The sequence below is a fragment of the Dromiciops gliroides genome, chromosome 2 (assembly GCF_019393635.1).
Source record: "Dromiciops gliroides isolate mDroGli1 chromosome 2, mDroGli1.pri, whole genome shotgun sequence".
In the NCBI taxonomy this organism is placed as follows: Eukaryota; Metazoa; Chordata; class Mammalia; order Microbiotheria; family Microbiotheriidae; genus Dromiciops; species Dromiciops gliroides.
The window spans coordinates 383,525,702-383,552,494 of record NC_057862.1 but is presented as its reverse complement, the minus strand read 5'-3'; the positions used below and the strand labels follow the sequence as shown (position 1 = coordinate 383,552,494).

The 26,793-nt window shown below is 38.0% G+C and overlaps 1 protein-coding gene across 1 annotated transcript in view; it reads left to right on the top strand.

Moving 5' to 3' along the window:
* The window catches only part of C5 (complement C5), a 118,059-nt gene that overhangs the window by 59,142 nt on the left and 32,124 nt on the right, over nt 1-26,793 (top strand). Inside the window, 13 exon segments of the mRNA XM_043980716.1 lie at nt 708-783; nt 7,023-7,182; nt 9,851-9,946; nt 13,246-13,344; nt 13,346-13,412; nt 15,276-15,282; nt 15,907-16,093; nt 16,095-16,112; nt 20,834-20,872; nt 20,874-20,912; nt 20,914-21,026; nt 21,466-21,502; nt 26,564-26,645. Coding sequence (XP_043836651.1) covers nt 708-783; nt 7,023-7,182; nt 9,851-9,946; nt 13,246-13,344; nt 13,346-13,412; nt 15,276-15,282; nt 15,907-16,093; nt 16,095-16,112; nt 20,834-20,872; nt 20,874-20,912; nt 20,914-21,026; nt 21,466-21,502; nt 26,564-26,645 — 1,020 coding nt within the window.

Below are 26,793 nucleotides of genomic sequence, written 5' to 3'. Positions count from 1 at the left end.
TAACCCTGCTTGCCTCAGTTTCCTCATCTGTCAAATGAGCTGTAGAAGGAAATGACAAACCAGTCCAATATCTTTTCCAAGAAAATCCCCAAAAGAGTCATGAAGAGTCTGATGTGACTGAAAAACAACTGAACAACAACAATCTTGTGCAGATGAGGAAATCAAGGGTCAGAGAGGTGATATAGTTTGCTTAAGATGTATAAGGCCACATAAAAACTTTTAACTAATGAAAGGAGGTACTAGAAACAACACTCAGTTCTTCTGATTTCAGACATTGTATGCTTTCCACTACAGTTTGCTAATTAATGTTAAACTATTTTTTATGAGTGCTATATTAATACTCAATTAAAAATACCCTTCCAATAGCAAACCATATTTTAACTAGAACCAAGATGTGAACTATATTAATTAAATACATAATGTTCTCTAGCAGCTGACGTGACTGCCAATTCTTTAGTAACTGTCTGACAAACACTAGTCACTTGCATTGCAAACCCTACAAAACACATTCTTTCTGTTTGAGAGCTGCATGCTCTATTTGTTAATTCCCTATTCTTTCATGTTAGACATTAGAACATGCACAATAAGTAAAGCATATACAATTTATGGCAAATGCTGAAGGAAGCTCACAGTTTCTAGAGAGTAATAAAACACTCTAAAAAGCAATTCAAGCCAGTGAAACACTATGTTCTTCTTTTGTCCCTTAGGAATTGTAAGTATCCTGTCTTACAGAAATGCAGATTATGCTTATAGCATGTGGAAGGGTAGGGATGCCACCACTTGGTAAGTCAACATTTCTAATGTACTGATGTTTCCTACAGTAACCCATTCATCATTTGTTTGTTTTTTTAATTTCCTAATCATACCTTTCTATTCAATGGGACTTTTTGTTTTCAATTTTGTTTTTCCTTGATTTTTAGAATATCTATTTTTGTATTTCATTGGGGTTTTTTGTTGCTTTTCTAAAATGTTTTTCCAGTTCTCTGTCCAACTCATTGACCTGTTCTTTTTCTTTTTCATTGATATGTGTTCAGATAAATAAGTTTCCCCTAATGACTGTGTTAGGTACATCCCCAAAGTTTCAGTATGTTGTTTTATTGTTGTTACTTTCTTTGATGAAATGATCTATTGCTTCTATGATTTGGTCTTTGACCTACATATTTTTTAGGATTATATTATTTAAATTTCAATCCTTTCTTCACCTTCTCTTTATTTATTGTAAATTTTATGGTGCTGTAGTCAATAAAGGTTGTGTTTAATATATCTGTTATTCTATATTTGCTTATGAGGTTTACTTATGTCCTTAGCACATGTTTAATTTTTGTCAAGGTGTCATGTACAGCTGAGAAATATGTGTATTCCCTTAAATTCCCATTCAGGAATCACCAGAGATCTATCATATCCCATTTTTCAAAAATTTTATTCAGGTCCTTAATTTCTTGCCTACTTTTTAAAAGATTTGTCTAATTCTGAAAAGTACATTATAAAATCCCCAGCTATTTTAATTTTATTGTTTATTTCTCCCTGACATTTGATTAGCTATTCCTTTATATTTAGATATTATATATGCCTTTCAAGTCATACACATTAAGCATTGATATCTCATTGCCAATGGTACCTTTAAACATAAGTAGTTTCCTTGATTATCTTTTTTAACCATGTCTATTTTTACTGTTGCCCTGTCTGAAATCATGATTGCCATCTTTGCTTTTATTAATCAGTTTGAGGCATAATAAATTCTGTTTCAGCCTCTCCTTTTAATTAACACTGAATTCTTATTTCAAGTATGTTTCTTTGTTTCTTTTTTTGTTCTTTAGTTTTTTTTTGTGAGGCAATTGGGGGTTAAGTGACTTGCCCAGGGTCACACAGCTAGTAAGTGTCTGAGGCCGGATTTGAACTTAGGTACTCCTGAATCCAGGGCCGGTGCTTATCCACTGCGCCACCTTGCTGCCCCCAAGTATGTTTCTTATAAACAACATATTGTTGGATTTTGTTTTCTAATCCCTCCTAATGCCACACCCTCCATTTTATGGATGAATTCATTTCACTCATAATCATGTTTGTAGCTGTTCATTGTGTTTTCTCCATCATACTCTTTTATAATTTCCCTCCTCTTTTCTCCACACCCTTCCTTTACAAAGAAAGAAAAGGGTAATGAAAGAAAAGAGATATAATTACCACTGGTAATCTATAGTTAAAGTAGTCTGATGCTACTTCTCTGTACCTTTTCTCTTCACCCAGCCTACACCTTGATCACTGGTTCTTACACTTTTCTTCTGTCCTTTTAATTCTCCTGTTATGTTCTGCCCTCCAATGTTCAAGTTTGTTTTGCTTGTGACTATTCCCCAACTATACTCTCCCTCTTAACCTTTTCCCCTCTTTTCTTTCCCCACATGTTTATCTGTTGAATTTAATGTGTTTTTGTTCCAAATTCTTTTTGTGTGTGTTTTTAACTCTTCTTTGCCCAGTTCAGATAAGATTGAAGCTAATGAAGTACCCACTATCCTCACCATTTCTCCATATTTATATACTTTCCTAATTATTAGAAATAATAAGTTCTTCCTTTTTCTTCATTTTTTTTTGGTCTGGTATGTTTCTTTTCCCCTAACTTTTCTTTCCTCTTTTAAAACCACCAAAACATACAGAACTACACGTATTCTGTTTAATCTTTCTTCAACATCTCTGAAGACTTTTGAAGATAGTTAACTTCTGAAGGGACACTTACTTTTATTTCTTTGTTAGAATAGAAACATTTTATCTTTATTTAGCTCCCTCCAATTACTCAGATCTTTTTTTTTTACCCTACTAGGTTTTTCTTATCTTCTATGTATGCTATTTTAAGTATCTATCTAGTTCAGGCCTTTTCATAAGAATTGATTGAAACTCCTCTATTCAGGTAGCTATGCAGTGGATAGAACATGGAATCAGGATGATTTGAGTTTAAATTTTGCACACTTAATGGCTATGTGAGCTTTAGGAAGTCACGACTTCTTTCAGCTTCAATTTCCTCATGTATAAAATGAGTATAATAAGAGTACCTACCTCACAGAGTTGTTGTGAGGATTAAATTAGGTAACATATAAAGCAATTTGGACATTTTAAAGCATTATATAAATGTTAAATTATATTAATATCCTATTAAAGGCTCATTTCTTCCCTCTGTAGGATAATATTACATTCCATAGAATACACTTATCTTGGTAAATCTTTTTCTTTTACATTTAAGATATTATATTCTGAAATAATCTCTTATTTATGGAGATTGAAGCATAGTCTTATATTATCCCTACTGTGGTCTCTTGATCTTTTGTTTCTTTCTTTTTTGACTTCTTTTAGTATTTTTACTTTGTTCTAGAAGCTCTGGATTTTGTCTGTGACAATCCTGGGTGTTGTCAATATGACATTCTTTTTAGGAAGTGACTGGTAAATTCTATTTTCATTTTTACTTCTGGTTCCAATAGATTTGGGTAGTTTCTTTTGTGACTTATTTACAATATGATATTCAGGGGTTTTTTGGTCATTATTTTAGGAAGTCTGATGGTTTTAAAATTATTTCTTCTTAATTAGCTTTCTGAGTCAGTTGTTTTTGTTAGTAAGTACCTTACATATTCTTCTAATATTTTTTAGTCTTTTGATTTTGGTCTAATATTTTTGTCTCATGGAATTATTGATTTCTGTTTGCTTTATTCTATTTTTTGGTAAGGTTTCCCATGTTGTATACTATTCTCATTCCATTTTTTTCTTTCTTAAGAGCTCTAATTTCATTTATAATTTTATTTGTTATCTGTTGCTTCGTTTCTTCTAGTCACTTTTGGAATCTTTGTAGCTATGACTTTCTTTTCCCCCTAAAGTTCTACTTGGATTGATTGGGGAATTATTCTCTTTGTGAGGCTTAATTCTTGTAGTATGTATATCTTTATCATATTAAGAGTTTTCTTCCATTTACTCATATTTCCAGCCTCAGTTCCTAGATCAAAACTTTGTGTCAGCTTAGGCTCCAGACCCTGTTACATTCTTGGATGGTGTGGTCAGACTCTGTTTGGTCCTGTCTCCTCTTCCATCTGCATGTCACTATAGTTCTGGATAGATTGGTTGGAATCTGATCTTGCCTTCATTTGTAATTCCTAGCTTCTTCACCCATGTGGATGTTGGCCTTGGCTTTATTTTTGTCTTCTTCTCTTCATGTGGTTCCTAACCAGGAACTGGCTTCATCCCTTTCTATGGCCTTTACAAGTTCCAATTTCAGTGTTCATGGAAAAGGATAATAGGATTTGGAGATGTAAGTGACTTTAGAGAGTCACTTGTTTACCCTTCCCTCAGTTTACAGTTGAAGAAATTGAGGTTTATGGTGGTTAAACCAACCTGCCAAAGGCTGCACTGGTACTAAGGACTGGAATAAAGATTCAAACTCATGTCCTCTAACTCAAGATCCAGTTTATTTTAGTGTATTATTATATTATTATTAAATTAATTAAATTAAATTATTACATAGTATTATTATAGTGCTCATTCCACTAAACTGGTGATCTCCAAAGTGGAGACCATGGTCTTACCCCAGGCTGTGAATGATCAACCAGTTAGAGGAAGAACAACTCTACTACCTCCTGTTATGATTTACTGCATTCCCTCTCTGCCCTCTCCCATGGCTGGGCCAGTGCTGGTTCCTCAGGACAGCAATAATCTAACAGGCACTCATAGCAGTTGCACAGGCAAAATTCTCTTCTTCCTCCTGCCTATAAATTATGTTGTGACTTCTTAAAACAATTCTTAATGGGCAGACTCTGCACCAGGGCAGCTGCTAGAGAATAAGAATCTCCTCTCCCTAACCCTCCCCATGCTTTTCATTTTTTGCTGAGAAAGAGTGGTAGCACAGGATGGTTGGCATGCATAGGTTACAACTTGCATCCCAGATTTCTTTACATTATCTTTCCCCAAAACCCACCTCTCTTCCTAACTTCCCTATTATGATGGAAGAGTATGCAGAGGAGATGTATATTTTGTACTAATTCCATTCTCAATCAAATTTCAACTAACTTATCATTTAGTAGCTTCAATCACAAGAAGGGCCGTCACAGTGGCAGTTCTATAGTAATGTCTGTCTGATTTTTGTACATTATTTATAGGCTAGGATTATTCTTGAAAGATGAAGCTACATTGTAACCTAACAATAAGAATAAAACGAACTACAATAAGAATAATTCACATAAATATAAAGCTTTGAGGTTTGCACAGTGCTTGCCTTGCAATAACTTTTAAAGTTAGTGAATGCTGTTTCAGCACCATGTAGAGAGAAACAACATAGAGGAATGTAGAATGAATGCTGGGACCTGGGGTCAGGATATGAATTCTATTTCTGATACTTATTAGCTGAGTGAAAATGGACAAGTCACTTAACGTCTTTAGTTCTGTTTTCTCAGTTGCAAAATAAGGTTAGCTGGCTGATTTCAACACCATTGCCTTCTCCAAACTATCCTGTGTTCTTCTATAAACTCCAACATACGTGTTAAAAAGATGAATTATCACTTTAACATTCACCAAACTGATCTGCACATATTATTTTGAGTGTAATATTTGAAAGGAACCCTCAAGCAAAAAATATTAGAACAAGGAACACAGAATATTGGAGATGGAAAAGATCTAGCCCAACCCCTTAACTTTATAGATTGGGAAACTGAAAGTCAGGTTAAGACACCTCTGGGGTTATTTTCATTTAGAATAAAACTTCATTATAGTCAGATTTTGTAACTTTTTAGCTTAATTTTTTTGTTCTAGGTCCCTTTCCAGATCTGTATGAAATCCCACTATTTTTATTTATTCCTCCCTCCTACCCTTTCTCCCTTCATTCCTTTATATAAGGCACACACACACACACACACACACACACACACACACACACACACACACGCAGAGTCAGCACCTGTGATTTCCTGGCATAAGGAACTCCTGGGTAAGGAAACTCTGCCAATGCAAATAAATATCTTCTAGTAATTGCCTAGAATACTGAGTAGTTACACATTGTCATATTGTCAGTCAGTAGGATATTGGGAGACAGGAGTGGGATAACTTGAACCCAGATATTTCTGGCTTCAAAAAGTTCACTATGCACTATTTTATATTGCTTCTCTTTTTAATTTTTTTTTCATTTAACAAACATTCATTTTATTTTCCATTTACATGTAAGGGTAGTTTTCAACATTCATTTTCATTAGATTTAGAGTTCCAAATTTTTCTCCCTCCCTCCCTCCCTCCCTTTCCTCCCCCCTCCACAAGATCACAATCAGGTTATATATGTACAATCCACAAGTGTTCTTTTTATCTGTTCTTTCTATAGCAGTGCATAGTATGCTTCCTCATTAGTTCCTTGGGATTGTCCTGAATCATTGTACTGCTGAGAGGAGCTAAGTATTTATATTGCTTCTCAACTCTCTTATATAATTTTAGTCAATATGTATCCACGTTTGACCTTCCTGATTCTGTATTACTTCCTTCAAAAGATTCCCTCTGTCTTTATAGGCTTCATATTTATCTTTTTTTTTGGGGGGGTGCAGGGCAATGAGGGTTAACACATGGTCACACAACTAGTGTCAAGTGTCTGAAGCCGGATTTGAACTCAGGTCCCCCTGAATCCAGGGCTGGTGCTTTATCCACTGCACCACCTAGCTGCCCCCATATTTATCTTTTTATGCATCATTTATAGAACTCCACTACATTGACTTATAATAATTTATTCTATCCTATCATCAGACATGTCAGTTGTTTCCAGTTTTTTGTGCTTTTGCAAATAAACTATGAATAGTTTGGTATGGATCAGACATTTTCCTTTCTATGATATTTTTAGGATAAAATTCCAAGAGATGGAATTCCTGAATTAAAAATATGTTTTATAACTCTTGTTATATATTGCCACACTGTTTTCTAAAATGTTTGCATTAATTTTCAGCCTTACAAACAACATATTAGATTGCCCTTTTTCCCATATCACTGACAACATTGAATTTTTCACTTGACCTTATTTTTGACAGGTTTACAGCTCTTGCCTTAAGAATATTTGGACAAGTAAATAAATATATTCCACAGGATAGAAATTCAATTTGCAATTCATTATTGTGGCTGATTGAGAAATGTCAGTTGGAAGATGGATCTTTCAAAGATGAGTCTGAATATCAACCACTAAAATTACAGGTAAGGAAACCAAACATATGACGAGCAATTATTTTTATTAGACAAGTTGGAGTCTAGTTCTCCAGTTCACATTGGCTCATATGATGAGAAGAAAAAAAAATTCTTGGTCCTCTTAGAAACTTCTTCCATCTGAAGGAATAGGGGCTGTCAAAAGTTACCCTCTACAGCTATTCTAACATCCCACTACCCCATGGGTGGTGGTGAAAGTGATGGGACATTGCCCCTTTCCCACAGCAATTGCTATTCCAAGGTAGCCAGAGAGAGAGAGAGAAATCCCTTTGTCCTAATGTTAGTGTTTTTGTATGCACACTCAGTTCTGGCTTAGCAGCCAATCAAAAGACTCCCCCCCCCTCCCACCAGCAGTAAGGGGACAAGAAATAGTTACAGAATATCTGCATTTACTCTGAAGAGGAGAGTTAGCCCCCTCCCATCAAACATATACAGAATCAGGCTCATTAAATGTGCATGCCTCCAGGACTAGACCTTCATTGGCCTGTTATATAATGAATCAATAATTTATGAACAAATTTCATAAGTAGCAGAGTCCACAAATACTATACTTTACCTGAGGTGGGTGATAAAACCAAACTATCAGATATTAGTTAACTAGAGATATTGGAGCCTGTTTGGAGGCTAGAGCTCCAAGGTATGAACAAGGTCTGGATGACAAGAGAGTTTAATAGCTTATATTTGTATAATCCTTCATAGTTCAAATAACACTTTCACCACCCTGGAAGGTAGTCAGATTAAAGTATTATCATCTTCCTTTTACAGAGTAGGAAACAGGTTCAAAGAGAAAACTAAGGTTCAAAGAAATTAGGTGCAGTGGCATAGCTGAGACTCAAACCGGGTCTTTGGATTTCAAATCCAGTGCTCTTCTTTCTCCATTAATTATTTAACAGACTATAGCTCTGACCCTACATACTTCGGATATTCAAAATTGAGACTTTCTAAACCATAAATCTGAAGGGTCACCTGAATAAGAATAAGAATTAGACCTTTGATTTTATTGGTATAGAAAATTATCTCTAGCAATGCAGGTCTGCACCTTTTCTATGATTTATAGTCTTAGAAAGTTGCCTCCAGGTTAAATCACTTGCTCAGGATTACAAAGCCAGTGTATGTTATAGGCAGAAACTTGAACCCAGGCCTTCCTGACTCTGAAGTCTCTCTCAATCTACTATACCTGGCTTCTTTCCAAATCAGTTTTGAAGGGGTTATGGTCTATGCTAATGGAGAGACTGTCCACACCTGATGCAATGATGAATATTTTGATATTTTAAAATGTTATTTTATTCTGAACTTAAGAAGTAAAACAAGCATTTTCATAATATAGTAGAATAGAAAAAAGATGATTGCCCATGAAACTGCAAATCTATTATGAACAACTTTCTATACCCTTTAAATATAAAATAAAGTTATCATGCAACTTTTTTATTCCTCCCCCTACCCTAGAGATGGCTACCATTATACACAAATTTTATATATATATAAACATACATATATAATATATACGTATATGTATATACACACATACGATACATACTTCCATTTATCAGTTCTTTCTCTGGATGCGGATAGTGTCTTCCTTCATAGATCCTTTGTAGTTTATTTTGGTATTCACAATAATCAAAATGACTTAGTTACTCAAAGTTTTTCTCAAAACAATATTGCTGTTACAGTATACAACATTCTCTTGGCTCTGCTCATTTCACTCTTCATTATTTCATGCAAATCTATCCATGTTTTTCTAAAATCATCAAACGCATCATCTCTTACCCACATAGTTGTATTCCATCACTATCACACACCACAACTTTTTCAGCCATTCTCCAACCAACTCCCAGCTTCCAACCTACAACTTCTAGCTCCTTGCCACCACAAAGAGAGCTGCTGTAAACATTTTAGAACATATATGTTCTCATCTTTTAGCAACAGACCCAGAAGTGGTATTGCTGAATCAAAGGGTAGTTCAATAATTTCTTTGGCATAATTCCAGATTGTCCTCCAAAATGGCATGGTCAGTTCACAGTCACACCAACAGCAAGTTAATGTTCCAATTTTCCCACACTCCCTCCAACATTTGGTGCGTTCCCTTCAATCATTTTAGCCAATCTGATAGATGTAAAATGATGTCTCAAGGTTATTTTTAATTTGCATTTATCTAATGAGCAATGATTTAGAGCAGTTTTTCATATGACTATAAAATGTTTTGATTTCTTCAATGGAAAACTGCCTGTTCATATCCTTTGACCATTTATCAATTGGGGAATGAGTTGTATTTTTATAGATTTCACAAAGTTCTTTATGTATTTGAGATAAAAGATCTTTATCTGAGAAACTGTCTATAAAATGTTTTCCCCAATTTTCTGCTTTCCTTCTGATCTTGGCTATATTTGTTTTCTTTGTAGAAACCCTTTTTAATTTAATGTAATTGAAGTTATGCATTTTATACCTCACCCTACTCTCTATCTCTTATTTATTCATTAATTGTTAACCTATTCATAAGTCTGATAGGTAATATGTTCCATGTTCTTCAAATTTTCTTATATTTCTCTTTATATGTAGGTCATATATCGATTTTGACCTTATCTTGGTAAATGCTGTAAAATATTTTTATATATTCAAGAAGCAGTCTACTTAAAGTATTTGTTGCTATTGTTTTTAGGGTACCATACCTAAAGACACAAAAGAAAAAGCTATATATCTTACAGCCTTTACTCTTATTGGAATGAGAAAGTCACTGGAAATATGTCCAACTGAGGTAAGTGTTTTAAAAATTTGGTCAAGATATATATATATATATATATATATATATATGCCCATCATCCAAAGTTATTCCATGTGCTTCGCCACCAAAAGAACACATATCAAATTTTTATATATATACACACATATGTGTGTATATTTATATATAAATATGTGTGTATATACATATACACACACTACAGGAATCTGTCCTTGGTTCAGTTCCATCTACCATTTTTTAAATCAATAACAGGTTAAGACAGTGATCAAATGTTTATCAGATTTGAGGGTCACAAGAAGCTGAGTGGGAAAGTAAATGCATTTGATGACACACCCAGGGTCCCCAACGATCTAGATGACCTAGAGTCCCAGATGGGCTAAGGCTAATGAACTGAATTTTTTTTCTTCTTTACCTCAAGGATCTATCATACCAGTCCTTCCACCAATAGAGATCACAGCTCTTCTTTAACTTATTAGTCTGGTCTTCATGTACTATTGTGGCTGAAATATTCATCACACTGAGGCCATGCTGGTGCCAGGTTCATACTCAAACACCTTTCCAGCTTGGTAGGAAAACCTACCAGACCTTTGCCAGGAGGTTCTTAGCTAATCCATACTAATCCAATTAGTATTTATTAGGGTTGTCTGTATGCTAAGTCCTAGAAATACAAAGATAAAATGAAAAACATTTTCTGCTTTCAAGAAGTTTACATTCTACTCAGAATACAATATGTAAACAGACAAATATAAACGATTATTTGAGGAGAGAAAAAACTAACAGCTAGAGGGATCATGAAACCTTCCCATAGGATTTGAAATTTAAGGAAACCAGAGAGTCTAAGAGATGGAGACAAGGAAAGAATGCATTCCAGGCATGGTAAATAGCTTGTGCAAAAGCCTAGAGACAAGAAATGGGAGATCATGTCTAGGAAGCAGCGAATATACCAGATTGGCTGGGACATGGAATATATGCAAGGAGATTAATGTGAAATAATATTGGAAAGGCAGATTGGAACCAAATAGAGGAGAACCTTAAATAGCAAGTTATGGAGTTTGTATTCTATCCAAGAGGACAATAGGATGTTTAACTGCCTTTTCCCCTTCTTTCTTTTCTTTTAATTTTATTTTTCTTTGTTGTAAGAATAGTTCCCGAGGTATGTGTAGGGGTAAAGGGAAAATAGATTGGAAAATGAAGGTAATTTCAAAACAAAATATTTCAACAAAAAAATCAGTGGTAAGAATAAAAAGATTTCTGTGGAGCAGTGAAGGACTAGTGGAGATTAGATAAATAAATTTGTAATGGATCCAATAAGAATGACTAAGTAATTTTCTCTAATACCATTCAGTGGCTTGTGTGTAGGAATGGAAAAGGCACATGGGGAGCATGGGACTTGGTAAAGTATGTATAGCAATAAGGCAAGAATATAAGGAATTCAACAGTAAAGGACCAAGGACAGGGTTAACTATAGAATCAAGACTTTTCTAATTAATTTATTTATTTAGAATTTTTCCCCACCTTACATGTAAAAGCAAATTGTAACATCGATTTTTATAATTTTGTGTTCCAAATTCTCTTCTTCTCTCCCTACCCCCCCTTAAGAACTCAAGCAATTTAACATAAGCTATACATTGCAGTTGTGCAAAACATATCAGACAAAAACCCAACAGAATCAAGACTTTCAAGTGAGGGATGATATACTGTGAGAGGATAGAGGGGTAGAATAATAGGAGGTCATTGGTAAAGACAAACAACAGATTAAGAGGAGAAAGAGAGAAATGGAAAGATAGTAGATTTTGGTGTGATCAAGGAATTTTAATCTTTGGTGTATGTAATTAAGATGGAATCAAATTGAAGGTCATGGTGATTGAGGTTAATGAACTGTGAAGCAAGAGTGTTTGAGAAGACATCACTATATCTATTAAAATGCCTGAGTATAAGGGCAGGGGTTAGGTGGAAAGGAAGACTAGAAACCAGGTACTAGACTTTTTGAGAAAGGAGGGAGAATAGCTGTGGGGCTTATAGATCGCAGCAAATAGGATTTGGATAGAGTAACACAGACCTATGGAATGACCTTAAAAGAGGATGCTGCTGGATAGTGGCAGCAGGAGAGGCTGCTACTAGCAATGAGGAGCAAGAAGTATTCATTCCTACTTTTCTCTTCACCCAGAATTTCAGAGATAGTGGGGGAAGGCGTGTTAGAGAAGTGGGATCCAATACTGGAAAGGGCTACCAGGGACTTAGTGTTTTCTGGGAATGTAGGAATATTCAAAGTCAATGGAAAAGGTCTAGGTTAAAGGAAAGTGTGTTAATGATAGAATGAAGGTTTCAGGAGGCACAATGGAAAGGGAATACAGAGAATAGAAACTCAGGAGGAGAGCGCTAAGGGGGATAAAGATGAAGGAGGGAGGAATAATGGCAGGAGAAGGGATCCAGTGACTGCATCATGGGCATGAGGAGAGGAAATGGTTGGAATTTGCTAACTGTCTGGCCCTCAAGGGTCCAGTGACTACAGAAAATGGTGTCAGTTCTCTCTCAAGTATCAAGGGAAAATAAAGAAGATTTGATCAGGCATCTGGGTCAAAATATTGATAATTAGACTTTTTAGGGCCTGACTAAAATTTATATTTAGGACCAAATCCTTTATCTCATTCTAAAATGGTGGGAGGATGATGCTGAAAAGCCATATTGAAAAGATTCTTTGAATGTAGAGCCAGATGTTACACCTGGTGCAAGTGGGACCTACTTCTAGATGAGGTCCTAATGATAAGAAGCCTGATGTCCTGGGCTCTGGTCTCAAGCAAAGTCCTGGTGGTAAGAAACCTGGCATCTGAGGTGATTAATATCTTTGGTTCTGGGTGAGGTCCAGTTTAGTGAAGGCCTATCCTACCCATCCCAGTTCAATCGTCATGGAAAACTGTAGCATTTTTGCACTGAATCAAGGCAGAACGACAGTACCCCAGGATTTTAGTGGTAGGGCTCAGGAGGCCTCTAAACCCAAACTCTGAACAGGCCTGGTGGTAGGGCATACATTCAACTTTAGCTCCTATGATAGTGGCTGGAAAAGTAGTCATCCTCATGCTCCTTCTTGTGGTGTTTACTTCCTGGGACCCTGGGGATATTTCTACCTCTGTATTCTGGTTTCCTGACCTCATCATTAATGAAAATATATTTCCTCCAAAGTTACTAGTGATCTCTGAATTGCCAAACCTAAAGTCTTCATCTTTCTTCGGCATAAAGTTGTAAGACTAGGTGGTATCAGTTGTCAGGGTAATGCTGAGCAATGTGACAAATGTGTCTTCCTCACTTGTTTTCAGAAAATCAATGAAGCGGTCACCAAGGCTCAGTCCTACCTCTTGGAGCATGCTTCAGATGCCCAGAGCACTTTTACTTTGGCCATCACTTCTTATGCCTTGGGCCCTTGGTATTCCGTCTCACCCTGGTTTTCGTGCTATCTATTCAAAGCTGAAAAGAGAAAGCTTTCGTTAAAGGTATAGATATTAATTTTTCCATTCCATAATTAGTTATTTATGTATTTCCTGTGCCTGAGGAGACCCTTTTCTAGGCACTGAGAGGGATATAGTGACGGAATGAGGATATAATAATGTCTGGAAGTCAGGTGACCTGGGGTTCATGTTCTAGTTCTATACTTAACAGCTACATTACCTTGAACAAGTCACGTAACCTCTCTGAGACTTATTGTCCTTCTACTGGGAGACAATAGTCATAGCCTAGGGTTCCCAAGAGCCTGTAGAATCTCATGGACTGGATTCAATCTTAGAGGTTCATCCTGATGGGTTAGTATCTCTCTTGGCATTTTGTTCCCCATCTGAATTCACTGCAGGAAAACTTCTAATATACTCACATTAGAGCTCATAGCTAGGCTTTCCCATCTACAGCAAAAGGGACCCTCCAACTCTTACAAGAAGTTGATTTAGCATAAGCAAATTGAGGGTGGTACAGCCTTTATTTCACTCTACAAAAATTCAGGAGATGCAAAAGATACCATAGATACCACAAACAGATATAGAAAACACATAAGGCCCTCAATAGCCTATCAGCTCTCCCATGAAGCAAACTTAACTTGGATTTGCTATCAGGACAAAACCTTTGACATTCATGCAAGTCTCACTCTTCCCACAGAGTCCCACGCAGTTCCCTACCCCACAAAACCTATAGAGCTACCCCGTTTTTCCCCCAGAAGGCAAATGTACATTGAGAACAGCTGAACAAACAATTCTCTTCCCATTGAACCAGCACTGTCCATGTGACTTCTTGACTTTACTAAGCAGAATACTGCTCAGGAGCTATGCGGATTTTTGTCTTCTTTCTTTAAGGAATTGCTATTATCAGGAATCTCTAAATAGATAATCCCAACTGCCTAACTCTCAAACTTGGGGCTGCTTGTGAGGTAACTCTCCAAACTGGTGCTGCCCAGATATCTTTCTTTCTGTCTAGATGGATAGATTTCAGAATGATGCTGCCTAGGGCATTCAGAATCTCCCTCCCTTCCATGTTCAGCTCTTCCTTTGCTATATGCTCCCTGCTGCAAGTCACCATCAACTGCTCCCTAGGGGCAAGGGTTCTTACACAGGGCCCATAGGTTCTCTACTCCACCTCATTCCCCAAATATGTTCCATCGATGTTGGTCTGGCTTCTCCAAAGTTCACAGTACAAGAAAGAGGGAATGGTTCCCCAAGTTGTTTGTATAGGCCACAGATAGGAATAGCTGCTCTGATAAGAGCCCGTCCCTCTGATCTCAGCCAGATGATCGACAGGAGTTCCTATCAGTAAGATTGCGTGGATATACTCTGCAAGGGCGAAACCTCTCAGGTGCTCTCAAACAAAGGTCCCATACCCTGTGACTTCATCAGGTTGAATGGGGGGAATTAATCAAATTAATCAACCCCTTGATCAAAATCCATTTGTAATCTATTTTCCAAAGTTGTTCCTATAAAGGTAATTCATAAATTATCATAAAATGTGTAAAGCACATTATTGTGTAATAGTAATGCATTGATCCTTATCCTCATGAAGATTACACTCTAATTTGTACATGAAATATATCACACATGAAATTTTAATGGAAAGAAGACTGTGTACAATAATTGCATCCATTCTTTGGCTTATTTCCTGCTTCTTGGCTCCAACTCACAGTAGGCCATAAACTCCCTTGCTTGGTCCCTGGATCTCTGCTTGTTGTACAAACTCTTCCACTTGAACAGAAACTCTGCTGCTATTGACTTTCCAGTGCTGCTGAGACAAGGGGGTTTCCTGGGGGCCTACATGTACACAAGGGATTCCACCCACCTCTCCAGGGACTTTAGTTTTGCTCTCTGTGCTGTAGCAAAGGGGTTCTTAACTTTCCTGGGGGTTATGGTCCCTTTTATCAGGTCTGGTGAAGCCTGTGAATCCCTTCCCAGAATGTTTTTTGGGGTTTTTTTTGTGGGGTCAATGGGGGTTTAAGTGACTGGCCCAGGGTCACACAGCCAGTAAGTGTGACCCTGATTTGAACTCATGAACTCCTAGAAATCCTGGGCCAGTGCTTTATCCACTGTGCACCTAGCCATCCCCCTCAGAATGTTTTTTTTAAACACAAAAGATAAAATACACAAGATTACAAAAGATGGTATTATAATATTTCATTTACATTGATATACTATAATTTATTTATTCATTTCTCCTATCAATGTTGCATTTTGAGTGTGTGGAATTAGTGGTGGGGCCATAGGATCATAGTTTTAGAACTAAGGGGAACCCCAGAGGTCATCTGGCTCCAACCCTCTAAAACTGTAACACAGATGATAAGTGACCTTGCCCAAAGTCACAAAGTAGTAAGTACAAAGTCAGAATTTGAATCCAGACCTAAATGGATAGTATAGACACTAAGTAGCATTTAGAGGAGGGAAAGATCCTAGGTATTTATATTCCTATATACTTTCTGCAAATTTACTTTCCATTCTTTTTTTTTTTTTTAGGCAACCCACCCATTTATCGTTTTGGAAACGTGATTTAAAAATAAAGATGCCACTATGCCCTAGTGTTTCCTACAGCCAGATGGTAGAAACCACTGCATATGCTTTACTTTGCAGTCTACTCTTGAATGACCTAAGTTACGCTAACCCCATTATCAAATGGTTGTCTGAAGAACAAAGATATGGAGGCGGGGTTTTATTCCACCCAGGTAATAATTTCTTAATGCCAATTCCTCATTCCCTATTTATTTTCATGGTTCCTACATATCATGTACGTTCTTTTTCCCACATCTTTGTTCCTACAAGTTCACCAGAACCATAAATAATATGTAATTTCTTTTGTTTTGTTTTGTTCAATTTTTAAAATTTTATTTATTTTTTTAAATATGTTATTTCAATAGGCCTTTGGATAATAGGATTTTAGAGTCAGAAGGGACCTTAAAAATCACCTAGTTCAATCTGATCATTTTACAGATAAGAAAATGAGATCCTGAGAGGATTAGTGACTTACCTAAGGTCACACAGGGGGTAGGTTAGAGATTCAGCATTCAAACCCACCTCTCTGACCAAGATCTATAAAATTCCTACATAGTTAGCTTGTGGATCCAGAATTGAATCTCTGGGTCTTACTTGCATTGAGTTTGATCTCGGGGGCATCACAATGAACATATTCTCTTTGGACTCCATGTCTCATCTGGACTTTCTCTTTGGGAACATCAGATGGAGCTTATCTAAGTTTTCAAAATAAAGGGTATAAGAGCCTTAATTCGACCAAGTCCCGAGGGTAACAATTCAGCTCAATAAACAAGCATTTATTAAGTGATTTCATCTATATTTATAATACATGTCTATTTTATTTATATTCAATAATATACATGGATATATTTGTATGTGTCATTTCCCTCCATGGATATAAGTTCTTTGAGGGCAGGGACTGTTTTGTGTTTGTCCCCCCCCCCTTTTCCTATTTTTAGCATGTGGTACACAATAGGGTGCTTGATAAATGTATATTGTTTCTTTGTTTGATTCTCTGTAATAACACATTGAACACAGTATATGCTCTGTTTAGTTTTTGTTTGCTTGTTGTTTACTTATTTCAGTTGTTTCTGACTCTTGTGACCCCCATTTAGGGTTTTTCTTGGCAAAGACACTAGAGTGGTTTGCCATTTTCCTTCTCCAGTTCATTTTACAGATGAGGAAACTGAGATACACGGGTTAAGTGACTTACCTAGGGTCACCCAGTTGAGTGTCCTGAGGCCAGATTTTGAACTCAGGAAGATGAGTCTTCTTGACTCCAGGTCAGGCACTCTATCCAGTGCATCATCTAGCTGCCCCTTTGGTTTATCTAGACAGACATAAAATGCAAAGCACTCTATATCTGAGTCATTAACAGTCAAGACATTTCTCCTACCTGCACTGGTGGGCCTCCATCTCTCCCAGGGACCTATTTAGGGCTCCTTCCTTATGATATTCCCCAAGCTTAAGTGTCCTTTTACAAGGGGAAAAGCACTTAGGGTCATTAAAGAAATCAACCCTTTTATTCTGATGAGAACCCTTTTCTCAGTGGTTAATTCAAATGTACTTCAACACTTCTAGCACTCCCCTGGTTAGTCCCCTCCCCAAGCAAGTGAAGACCCTTTCCTTCTGGAGAGCACCACCTTTTTTAGGGACCATCTCCACAGTCATAGGATCATAGATCAAGTCCAACTCCCTCATTTTACAGATGAAGAAACTGAGGCTCAGAGAAGCACACAGCTAGTAAATACCCGAGGCAATATTCCAACTCAGATCTTTTTACTCCAAGTCTAAAAGTTTGCACTGCACCCTACTTTCTTTGAGTTGTCCACACCTCTCACAGCACCAGTTGAACAGCAAGGATCAGGGCTGAAAATTTACACCATGGCTGTTGCTCCTTGGCTCCAACTCTGAATTGGTCCCAAAACTCCTTTGTTTGTTCCCCAAATCCTTCTGCCTGGTGTGATGTTTAAAATCTAAATTGTGGTTGCCTTAAATTAAAAAGCTTCAGTACCAGTCTTTGTACTGTATTAAAGCATACAGATATTTACAAGGAGTTCAGAAAGTTAAGAAAAAGAAGTCCTACCTAGCCTAGAGTTCCAGCCTGGTTGGGTTCTTCCTCAAGTCCTCCTCCATGAGCCTGCTTTAATCAGGAACTCCCTAGCAAGCTGATTATGGAAGCTTTTTATAGATCTGGAACAGAGGCGGTCCTTACACACTGCTTCAAGGTGATTGGTTGGCATCATCCAAATCCATTGGCTTTGAAGGTGTTCTCAAGTTGAGTTCACAGTCTAGCTTCTGAGAACAATACCTTCTTAAGGGCTAGGCCAGGTGTGATTACAATCCAGTTAACTTGAAGTAGGCCTTAATCAGCAGTCAATCACTCCACTTGATTCAATCAGTCTAGATAATCTCCAGGTGGGGTCTTTGAGTATCTGCCTAAATCCCAGTATTTCATCACACTGGGTCTCCAAACTCCTTCTGCTTGGTCCATTCCAAATGTTGCTGTTTGAGACCAAGATGTGTCCTGGGGGCTTGTATGTATGTAAAGGGTTTTCTCCACCCAGGGGGAATGTGCTGGCAAATGTTTAACAACTGGCTCTCTGATAAAATGTATGCAGGATAAAACTTCTTGTTTAATCTTCACTATTAAAATTTAATCAAGAAAATCATAAATCAACCCTAGACTTGTAGTGTTTGCCCATTTCCAAGGTATGAATGATCACACTGAAAATTTAACAATTAATTCTGAGCTGAGCCAGTATGAGCTAACTCCAACACCACCACCCCCATCCCTACTCTGCTCTCTGAGTAGGCCAGAGATTCTTAACTTATTTTGCTTATGTACTCCTTTTGTCAGCCCAGTAAGACCTTATGGACCTCTTCTCAGAATAATGTTTTTAAATGAAAAAAAATAAAATATGTAGGATTGCAAAGGAAACAAAATATACTGAGATATCATTGTCCAAATATTTTAAAAACAAAAACTAAGTTCATAGATCTTAGCTTAAGAACCCCCTGGTGCAGACCTTCTCCTCTCTGTCCTCTTTCTCTCTAGCACCTCTTAAGGTCTATATGTCTCCCACTTAGGCACACCTTCCATGTATATATCTAACACTAACTATCCCAGCCCCACTGTCTGAAAGCTGGTTTGGTTAGATTTCACCCCTCTTGGAGGCTTATTTAGTACCCTTAAAGTAGGTAGAAGTGTGTAGGCTCTCTCCAAAGACTTCAGCTCCCACCAATGGTGTTCCTTCAAGTGTAGGGGCTGGTCCCCTGCACCAGTTCCATTTAATCATTATCAGAATAGCTTTTACAAAGGTATTAATCATGAATATACAAGCTTACTCTACAATACATAGGGGGCATAATCTTCACCTCCTCCTCCCCCAAGACACTTATACAGCTTCAATCTCTTGGGAGATAAGGAGATGAGGTTCACAGCTTAGTTTAAGTTCCTATAGAGCAAGTCCAAAACCCTCTCTGGGTTCAAGATCTAGACACCCTTCCTTTCAGGGGATTCCTGCTGGGCTGGCTGGCTATAGGAGCTATCTAGCATCCTGGCTCCAAGATTGCTATTGCTCAATCTTCCATATCCAATGGGATCTGTCCCTGGTGGGGATTACTGCCCTGGCACTTGAAACTGAGAAACTGAGGCAAGCCCCTTCAGGGTCCTTCCAGGTTAGGTGATCTGACATAATCCAAAGGCCCCTTATGTATATATGATGTAATTTGAGCCTCATAGTATTTTTTTGAGGGTTGTTACTACCAGATGATATTATCTCCACTTTTGCCAATAAGGAAAACTGATGATTAGAGAGCTTAAGTGACTTGCCCACAGGCACACAGCACCTGCCAAAGTAGGATGTGATCTCAAAAGCCAGTGACCTCTTCCATATGGCCCAATCCATCTCTCTTTGCTTCTGTTCCTATGATTTTGATGATTCATTTAACCTCTTGGGGAAATCTTACTTTCTTTTCCTCTTTTGTAAAACTGACAGGGTTTCCATGTGACCTGAGAGGAATCACAAACTCCCTGGGCCCTCAGTTTCCTCAGATGGTAAATGAGGGGGTTGGACTGATTTAGAAGATTTCTTCCAGTTCTGATAGTGTGATTTTTCTATAATAGTAAGAAGTTAGTCAGTCAAAAAAACCCATTAATTAAGCCACCTGCTGTGTACCAGGCACTGTTCTAAGCAAAAGACAGTCCTTGCCCTCTAGCAACTCTCAATCTGATGAGTTGTAGGGTTGTAGGACTGGATCTCCAGTAACTGAGATTGCGATGGGCCTCGAGACTGTGCCATGGCATATAAAGCTGAAGGAACTAAGATGTACATCCTGGGAAAGAGAAGAACAGAAGGAGAAACATGAAGTTGTCTTCAAATATTTAATGGAGGGGGCAGCTAGGTGGCACAGTAGATTCAGGAGGATTTGAGTTCAAATCCAGCCTTAGACACTGTGACACTTACTAGCTGTGTGACCCTGGGCAGTCACTAACCTTCATTGTCCCCCCCCCCAAAAAAAAAATTTTAATGGACTGTCAAATGAATAGTATCGACTTTTTTTTACTTGCCCTCAAAGGGAAAAGCAGGGAGCAATGACTGACTCCTACGAGAGGGGAAAGGAGCAGCTAGCTAAAGGGAGAACTTCTATAACCTGAAGTGAATCTAATGATTTTGTAAAATAGGATTAGCATGACTGTAGCCCTAAGTGCAGTTAAAAGATTAATAGTAGCTATATTTATATAGTGCCTTTGGGTATCTAGGTGGCTCAGCTCAGTGGTTAGAGTGCCAGGCTTGGAGAATAATGTCATATTGGATATAAAATGTTTTTGTGGGTTTATAATGGGTTTAAGTAAATCTAAACAATTATTGCTGTTGGTTGTCATATATCTCTTCGTTGATTCTTTCCCCAGGATACAATTAATGCCATCGAGGCCCTGACTGAGTATTCCACTCCTGCTTAAGAAACTTCAACTGAATATGGACATCAAGGGTTTCTTACAAACACAAAGGTGACCTCCTCAAGCACAAAATGACCGATCAGAATTCCAGTGGAGACCAAGGAGGTAACTCAAAAAAAGTAGTGAGAAATAAAATCTTAAATCCGTAATGGTTTATAAGTTGACCCTAAAAATGACATTTAAAAATAGTATAAATCTGGTATCTTTTAGTCCAAATCACACCAAAAGGACCTCTATAGCATTCTTGGTTGTTGATCATCAAAACTTTGGCTCAAAGATGTCAAGGGATAAGAAACTCACTTGTGCTCAAGGCAAGCCCATTCCAGTTTTCCAAAAAAAAACCTCCAGTTGGGGGCCATGATGAGTCAGGACTGAAATGACCAAACATAACAACAATGAATGTAGCTAAGTGCAGAGAGGATCATCAGGCAAGGGGGGGCCCTCTGGATGGTGTTTTGGTAGGGGTGCTACAGCAAACCATAAGCAGATTGTAATATGTACCCTAAATGCTGCATTAATTCAATGTCAAATGATAAAAGCCTGTTTCTTTACCGTTTCAGGTACCTCTGAATGATGCCTAGTAGTAAGCACTGATTTAGTAATGGCTTAGCCACCGTACATGTAAGTGTGTGCTTATCTGTTTGTTTTTTTTTTTTAAGTGAGGCAATTAGGGTTAAGTGACTTGCCCAGGGTCACACAGCTAGTGTTAAGTGTCTGAGGCCAGATTGAGCCCAGGTACTCCTGACTCCAGGGCTGGTGCTCTATCCACTGCGCCACCTAGCTGCCCCAGTGTGTGCTTATCTGGAAGATATGAGGGAGTTAAATACTTGCTTCTGCCTTTTGCACCCACTTCATAAGGGGAATAATTCACTCATGGAATTCTGCTTCTTCTGTCATGGAAGCCTCCATCCATAGGGTCAATATAAGGCATGCTGTTAATCTGACTAGAACTATCATAGCTTCCTACACATTCTCCATTGAAGAAAATTAGTCACAACACAGGGTTCTCTCCAAATTTTGAATATTTGTGTAAATGCGAAGATAGTTTTTGTACATTTTTTCAGTGGTTTAAAGAACTCTCATTTCATATAAGTTTTCATTAATAGTGGAGAGAATGCCAGATTTGGAGTAGAGCACTTAGGTTTGCATGCTGTATTGCCTCTTGGCTTCTCTGAGCCTTGCTTACCCATCTATAAAATAAGAAGGTTGGACTAGATGACCCCTGAGTCTCCTTCCAGTTTTAAAGCTAGGATCTCACAATCTCATATTCTATGTGGAAAGTCCCCTCACAAAGAGTGATTACTTCCCAAGTTCTGGGTCTGAAAAAAATTTATTATCTGGGTAGCCCAACCTTTTAAGGATGATCCTTCTCTGAATTTAGCTAAATTGGCCTTTGGATTACAGACAATTAATTGTCAGGCCTGTAGTTAAGACTATAACTTTAAAAGAGTTTGTACTATACTGCCCAGGCTTTGAGGACCACAGTGACCTTCTTCCATGATGAAACAAAGGAGTTATGAATTTTGTAGATGTTTTTAAACTATTTTTGGCATGTTGAATAGAGGCATTATGGAGTAGTGGATAGAGAGCTGACTTCAGAATCAAGAATACTGACTGTGAGACCCTGGGCAAGTCATTACCTTCTCAATGCTCAGGCAAACTCTCTGAGACTATAAGTTCCAAAGAAAATACTGATCTTTATTGGTAGAACTTTGTTCCTCATCTGGAGATCCTTTCACTGTTGAAATAATAGAGCCAGTTAAAAAATGAATAGAGTAATGCCATGTCTATTGTTGGGGAATGAAATTTTTCACATAAGCACTTTTCTTATGTAAACACTTTTTCTAGGGATTTGTCTCTAATATATTTTACATATCCTATTTTTGTTGAGTAGAACAGAAAGGAACATAATTCAAACTTTTCTTAATTTCTCCATAGTCAATCATTCAGATTACCCAATTTGCTCAGAATTAGACTACAAACAAGCCTCTTTGGGGATGCTTGAATTTGAAAGATCTATTTGTTCCTTCACTAAATGGGCCACAGATTATTAAACTTCTGGAGCTATTATATCTGCTTTTTATTGTTTTGTCAAATTGTCAGCAGTCATTTTTCATCATTAATGTTCTTTTTTCACCCTTCCTCCCCACTCTTCAAAGTCTTTACTCATTTGCTGGTTCTAATCAGCTCTGAGTGGACCAACTTCATCTTTCACCATGACATTCTGTCTCAGATCCCCTTGTGTCCGATTATTGCATGCAGAGATTATTGGGGGAGGTAAAGAATTGTACCATTCTGATATACCACATCTGACAGGACTTTTTTATCATTGTCCCCAGAACTAGAATTGCTCAGTGGGAAAAACAGAATCCCAGGCCTGCTAGGTCTCAGCAAGCTAGGGGTATCAGCCTGCTCATGTTACCTTAATTCTCCACTCTCCAAAAAATACATACCACTTTGGCCTTACTCCCAGGGTAAACTTAGACTTCCAGAAATACAGAAGGGGACACTTCCAAAACATTTACATGGATTCACATTCCCTCAGATTCAAATAGTCCAATCACTCTCTAAACATCTTCGGTCTGACTCGTAATTGATTGTTCTAAATACAACTCTAACTCTCTGCCTGAACATGATTCTCTACAAACTTTATTCTCTCCATCCCAAGGGGCCATTTTTCTACTCATACCTGCTCAACTTATTGATCAGCAAGAATGAATGAAAAGGTATTATGTGCAAAGCATTGTGCTAAGTTCTGAGAATACAAATAAAAAAAGCAAAGACAGTCCTCACCTTAAGTTGCTTGACTGCAAATATAAGGGGAGTAGTGGCTTAGTATAGGTATTCTGGGTGGGAAAATAAGAGAGATGGGAAATGGAGCTATAGAAGAGTAGATGGCATACCTTTCTCAGGAAGTGAATTGACTGAGGCAGTTAGTTATACAGTACATAGAACTCTAGGCCTGAAGTAAGGAAGTACTGAATTCAAATCTGACATCAGACATTTGCTAGCTATATGACCTTGGTCAAGTCACTCACCCTCCATTTGGCTTAATTTCCTCACATATAAAATGGGGATAATAACAGCACCAACCCCCCAGAGTGATTGTAGGATCAAATGAGATAATATTTGTAAAAAGCATTAAGCACAGTACCTGACACATAGTAGGTGCTATATGAATGCCTATTCTCTTCCCTTCCCCTTCCCCACTCTTGATTGGATAGATGTAACAGTAGTGGAGATGGGGTGGGAGTGAGAAGTACAAATCCAGGATGGGCAGAATAGAGGGAGCATTCTAGCCAAACTCTTCCAACATTCACCTCCAACAACTTTTAAATAATCATTGATTTTGGAATAGCACAGCCAACAAAAAGGTTGGAGTGAGAAATTTTTCAGAAGGAGTGGTCTATGATACTGTGATTGGAGATGGCCTTGAGTGCAGCCCTCTGGCAACACCTGCTATGGGCCTTGGAGGCTGCAGATGGTAGCAGTAACAGCGTTTAGGGGTAAGGACAATTGGGTCAGAAAGAGATTATAGGGGGATTTCTTGTGTTGGCACAGGGCACAGGGCATGGTGCTATTTGGTAGCTCCATTGACCATTATCCAGGTCCAGGTCACAGTTTCAGGGTGGAGAGGACTAGCCCTTGTAGTTACAAGGGAGCAAGGCCCTTACCAAGGTAAGGACCAGAGCACAGCCCGAGAGCAGTGAGCACACCTCTTCCTAGATCATACCACTTTGGAAGCACCCAAAACTTTCACACCCTCTGGAACTAGTTGTGAAAACATCTGGGTAAGGAAACCTAAAGCTTGGGACAGTGACCACCTCCACAGCTGATCAGAACCCAACTCAAACATAAAGTTTGAAGTTAAGAAACAGGCTGCAAGAATGAGTGACCAACAACAAAAAAGAACCTGACCATAAAATCTACTGTGGTGACAAGGAAGCTCAAGATACTAACTAAGAAGAAAATTACATAAAAACCTCTACAAGCAAATTCTCAAAGAATGGGGATATTCCTGGGAGTTTTCATTTGGGGATCTCTTTCAGGAGGTCATCAGTAGATTTTTTTCTATTTCTATTTTACCCTTTGGATCTAAGATTTTGGAACAGTTTTCCTTCATAATTTCTTGAAATATGATTTTTAAGCTCTTTTTTGATCATGGCTTTTGAGTAGTCCAATAATTCTTTTTTTTGGTGGGGCAATGAGGGTTAAGTGACTTTCTAAGGACACACAGCTAGTAAGTATCAAGTGTCTGAGGCTGGATTTGAACTCAGGTCCTCCTGAATCCAGAACCGGTGTTTTATCCACTATGCCACCTAGCTGCCCCCAAGTCCAATAATTCTTAAACATTCTCTCAATCTATTTTCCAAGTCAGTTGCTTTTCCAATGAGATAGTCCACATTTTCTTCTATTTTTTTTTCATTCTTTCAACTTTGTTTGACTGTTTTATTATTTCTTGAAGTGTCATGGAGTCGTTAGCTTCCACTCGCCCAATTCTAATTTTTAAGGAATTATTTTCACTAAAATGGGCTTTTGTACCCCTTTTTCTATTTGGCCGATTCTGCTGTTTAAGGAGTTCTTTTATTCAGTAATTTTATGCCGCTTTACCATTAGGGCAATTCTGTTTTTAAGGTTGTTTTTCATTATTTGTGTCTCTTTTACCATATACTGTTAATTATCTTTTCATATTTTCTTACATCATCTCATTTCTTTTCTCAATTTTCTTCTTCCATCCTTATCTCTTCTTTAATTCTTTCAGGAATTCTTACTGACCCTTGGGTCAAATTAGCATTTTTCTTTAAGGCTTGCTTGTAGCTGTTTTCACTTGCTGTCTTCTAAGTGTTATGACTTGGGTCTTCTCTGTGACTGTAGTATTTTTATGGTCAAGTTATTTTTGTTGTTGTTTGCTCATTTCCAGCCTGATATTTTGACTTTGAACTTTATGTTAAAGTTGAGCTCTGTTCACCTGACATTCAACTTCAGGCGTTCCAGCTGCTGCGTTCAGAGCTAGTTCTAGGGGTCCTGAAGTTTTCAATACTTTCAGGGTGGTATGATCAGGGGAGAGGTGTGGGCACTGCTCTCCTGGTCTGCACTCTGGTTTTTAACCAGGAAGAGCTCCTGCTCTCTGGTGGCCACAAGTGCTAGTCTTCCTCTTCACCCTGAAACTGACCAGGGCCCCACCTCCCTTGTGACTGATCACAAATTCTCCTCTCTTTCCTGGAACTTCAACGCAGAACTTCTTATGGATGATAGCCAATCAGCCCTAGCTACACCCAGTGTTAGCAAAGGGGCTCCTGTTATCTCTTTCTGAGAGGTCGTCTGACCCCCTTACTGTCTCTGGGCTGAGAACTCCTAAAGTTGCTGCTGTAGCTGTTGAGGAGGCTTCCAAGGCCCAACCCTGTTTTTCCTGCCCCACTCTAGGCCTGCATCCACCCTCGTGTTACAGACCCCTCCTGAAGGCATCCTAAGTTGTCTTAGGCTAGAAAAATGTCTCCCTCTGACCTTTTCTTGACTCTGCCATTCCAAAATTTGATCTGAGGCATTATTTTAAAGTGGTTTGGAGGGAAATGTTAGAGAATTCTGCTGGGTCCTGACACTCTCCCTGCCATCTTGGCTCTGCTCTCTCTGCCTTTTCTTCCCTTTTAAATCCAGTTTCTCTCTTTATTTTTTTCTCTGTAGGTAAGGACTGTAGTTCATAAATTGGTACTTCTGAAGAGAAACTGTAACTTTGAGTTGAGAATTGAAACCCAGGATATGGAAGGTAAGTCAGGTCACATATAACTTCGACTATATTTTGGATTAAGTACAAGATCATATCTGTGAAAATCTGCCTTGGATTCAAAAAAGTATTCAAAAGTGAAACTTTCTTGAGCTCTATTCTCCAGCCTATACGATTGTAGGTTGAGATT